General features: G+C 53.2%; 1 protein-coding gene across 1 annotated transcript; it reads left to right on the top strand.

The window, feature by feature from the left end:
- Positions 1-2753: 2753 nt before the first annotated feature.
- On the top strand, positions 2754-3467 carry IUM83_12478 (uncharacterized protein; the record flags this gene model as incomplete). Its single annotated transcript, XM_067937103.1, has 2 exons — positions 2754-2985; positions 3070-3467. 2 exons carry the CDS (start codon positions 2754-2756, stop codon positions 3465-3467), a joined length of 630 nt encoding a protein of 209 aa, XP_067785222.1.
- Positions 3468-3829: the final 362 nt, after the last annotated feature.

The following is a 3829-nucleotide window of genomic DNA, read 5'->3' as shown; positions in this document are numbered from 1 at the left end:
TGAGCGCGGGTTTCTTCTCCAAACGCGGAGAATTGACGAATGGTCAATTCCAAAGATTGACGTGCGGGGACCCCGCGCGTCTAACCTATAAGGGGGGATGGTGTAACGGGGTTACACGTACAAGTGGCTGCAAGCCACTTGTGAATTTAACAGATAGGTTATCTGTTAAACGTTTTGGATACTTCCTCACATTGGTGTAAGACACACCGATGGATACATTGAAGTGGACCACCACAGTGAGTGGTCCACACATACTAAAGATCTTATTGGTAGAAAGCAGCATCTTTCTACCAATCAGAGACATGCATATTAGCGGGGCTCTGACAGCCAGCCGCTGTCAACCCTTTCATAGATGATAAACAGTTTTTAGCGGATTTTAGAGGAAGATCAATTTACAAGCAATACAGTTCTCATTTTACCTTAAACTAACTACTTGGAGTCTTGTCTAAGTTAACTTATATTTGTGTACTCAAATATAATTAACCTAAGTAATTACTAAGTACTTACGCTTCCTCATACACGTTGCGCAACGTGTAAGCTAAAGTAGTGAGTCAAGTTAGACCCACTACACTCCATCTCCTGGAGGTAGTGAGCCTCCAGGACCCGCAGACGCTTGACCTCTTTCTTGGAGTGCTCGAGTTCCGCGCTTGCTTGCTTGAGGAACACCATGGTGTTCTCGTGCTTGAACGACTCCTTCATCGCCGAGTTTTCGGCGGCAGCACGCGCAGCTTCAGCGGAGTGCAACTGGCCTCGCATCACGGCCAAGTCCAGATTAATGTCATCGTGGACTCCCATGTTGGGCTTAGCCGCCGCCACCACGTCTTCCAGCGAGCGAGCATCGGCCAAGCGAGAGCCCACGTGGCGGTCACCACGAATGTTGGGACCCTGGTGCAGGGTGACATTGAGACGACCGATGAGATCCAGCCGAGGACCCAACACCACGATCACGCGCTCTGATGCCTCAGCACTGGCTTCCATGACGATTTGCTCAAGGGCCTCACGCGACACCGTGATCAGCGAGTCGTCGGTGGTGGAACGACTGGCCTCAGCGCTCAAAGTAGAGCACCGAGCGGCTAGCTGCGACGACTGGATCGCAACCGAGTCGCCGACAGCACTACCAACGGGCACATCAACCAGAGAAGTATCCTGAATGACAAGAAACGAAGGCAATAACCGTGAAGGTAAGCGAGAGCAGCTCAAGATCAAGGTGCCAGTCAACGAGACGTACCGAAGGAGCAGCCGGAGAGGTGGCCAGAGACGCGGACGACTCAGTGGAAGCCTCCAGCGAAGCTTGGCTCGGCGTATCGCCAACAGCGAGTGAGCCCAACTCCGGAGATGACAGGACAACCTGGGAAGCAGACGCACAAAGTCGCCAAGCATCAGCACCTCACGTGAAGATGACAGAAAGCGAGAAGACGGCAGGAAACTCACCGTGGCCGAACTGGCCGTCGACTCAGCAGCGCTCTCACCCTAAGACACCGCCGACTGCGAGGGAGCAGGAGCAGCAGGCAAACTACCAGCACTAAGCGAGCTTCCTCGACCTGGCGAAGACTGACCAAGATACCAAGATCCGGGTTAGAAGTGAAGACGGCAAGAGAACAAGAAGAAGACGGCTTACCTGGAGCGAAGATCGAGACACACCGAGAGCCCTGAGAGCCGAGTTCACGGCGGACTGGGCAGCACGCGAAGAACCAACCATGGCACAGGAGCACCCCGACGCTCACCAGCACGCGGCTCGAGTCGCGGTGGGGGCAGTTGTGGTATCGGGAAATGAAGCCGAAGCCAAAACCCAAAAGCGGGACGAGGGACGAAGAAGACTCGAGGCGCCGGCGTTAACTGGCAAGTCACAACCCATCGCCAGTCATTGGACTAAACTCCCTGATCGCTGATTGGCCTAAATAGGCCGGTGACGATGACTCGTCGACGGTCCCAAGTCAAGAGCGGGCGGTTGCAGCTCGCTAAGTGCGAGGCGAACCTACTGGCAAGATCCGAACTTATGAGTCATCGGCGCCTGTCTCGAGTCGTCGGTGGCGGTGGCGTTTGAGCGGCCGTTTGAGTCGTCGGTAACGCCGCCACGTCGCAGAGAAAGCGCCGAAGAGTCGTGAGTTACAACTGGCGGTCCAAAACGGACGCGTTTATACTTGATATTTGTATTGATCGATAGGAAACTTAAGAGAAGACCAGATAAGCCTTCGGGCAACAATAACAGAACAGCTTTTCCTCCCAACCACGCAAGGGCGACACCGGTGCCTGCAGTGAACGACCTGCAGCTCAAGGTAAACCTGGTAGGTAGGATTATGACTCTCGGTGGGCACATCTACTAGTGTAGCGTGTGTTCATCCCTGGCAGGGCCAAGAGTTAGTGGCCGGTGTATTGGTAGCGACGAGTCGTCGCCAGGAACTGGAGGAGCGAGAGCGCATTCCATTTATTTCTTCCCGCCGGAGTATAGCTCCGGCACCCTCGTATCACGCCGTAAAAGGCCGGGACCCTTCCTCCTGAGGGCCTGCGAGGTATATTTTGTGTGTGAGAGCGTGCTAGCCTTTGCTCGTAGCTAGTGACGCTGAGTCTTCCGTCGGTCGACTAGCGGAAGCTCGGTACACAGGGGAAACATCAACCCGGTGCAAGGGAAAGTTCCTGGGCCTTCAGGTTCTAACCCTAACAAGCCCATTGAGTCTTCGGTGACTCGGTGGGTGTTGCTGGTGGGGAAAGTGTGCCATATATAATTTAGCCCGTGTTCCTACACGACATTTGCTATGCTCAAGCGCTTCTTCAGGCTGCGCGGGTTCCTTTCGGCGGACGACGAGGAACTGGCGGATTACATCCCGTCTCGTACCGCGCACCGCAAACTCGCGGGGCTGCTGGAGAGCTTGCGCGACGTGGAGTCGGTATCGAAGTGTCTGCAAGATGACGGGCTAGTACTACTGGACGCACGCGATCTCTGCGATGCTCTGATCGAGATACAGCCATCCTTTGCTAAGTACCTGGGTAAGTTCTATCCGAGTGCTAAATAATGTACCTGAGTTAGTTAGACTAATTCTAGGAAGTTCTTTATGGGTGCTTGTATGCTAGCACCCGACGCAGACATCGTGCATTCTGAAAATTTTGAGAAAGCCGTGGTGAAAGTGCTTGCCGGCGATGCGATACTGCTAACGGAGGAGGAGAGAGCGACGCTGGAGCCCTTCAAGCTTGTCGGCAGTGCTGTCGTGCCGGAACCGCAGGCAGGGACAGCTGAGGGGTTTGCGGAGCGAGTGCTGAAGTGTCGCAAGGTGCGAGCTGCTCCTCCTTCGTATGCGCTGATAGAAGCAATTCCACCAACTTCTAATGTGGTGGAGAGGCTTTTTAGCGTCGCTCGTGCTGTGCTGCGTCACGAGCGACACCGCCTCTCTCCTATGATGATAGAGATGATCTTGTTTTTGAAGATTAACAGCCGCCTCTGGAACGTCGAGGTGGTTGAGCAGTGTCTTTAGGTGCAAATGCTTTTACTACGGTAATCTATTCTGCCATCTTCATTTACTGCGTTATTTATTTTATCCCGTTCCTCCAACAGCAACAGGGTTTTATTTTTCTTGGTGTGTATCAGTAGAACTATATGATATTTTGGGTATGCCTGTACCCGAGTCTATCTGTAATGTTGCATACAGTACAACCGCTTGCCTTTGTTATAGATATAGCCCGCTTCTCCGTGCTATTTTCATCCCAAGAAACGACAGCGATTGTACAAGACGCCGGGAGAGTACCAGTTCTTTCAGTGCTTCGCCAACCCGATCGACTGTATCATCTACTAAACCGTGTGCAGGCCGTACTCGCTCGCACAAAAAGCAGAAAACAA

This window comes from Phytophthora cinnamomi (assembly GCF_018691715.1).
Source record: "Phytophthora cinnamomi strain GKB4 chromosome Unknown Contig81, whole genome shotgun sequence".
NCBI lineage: Eukaryota > Oomycota > Peronosporomycetes > Peronosporales > Peronosporaceae > Phytophthora > Phytophthora cinnamomi.
This window is presented reverse-complemented; position numbering and strand designations above follow the sequence as displayed.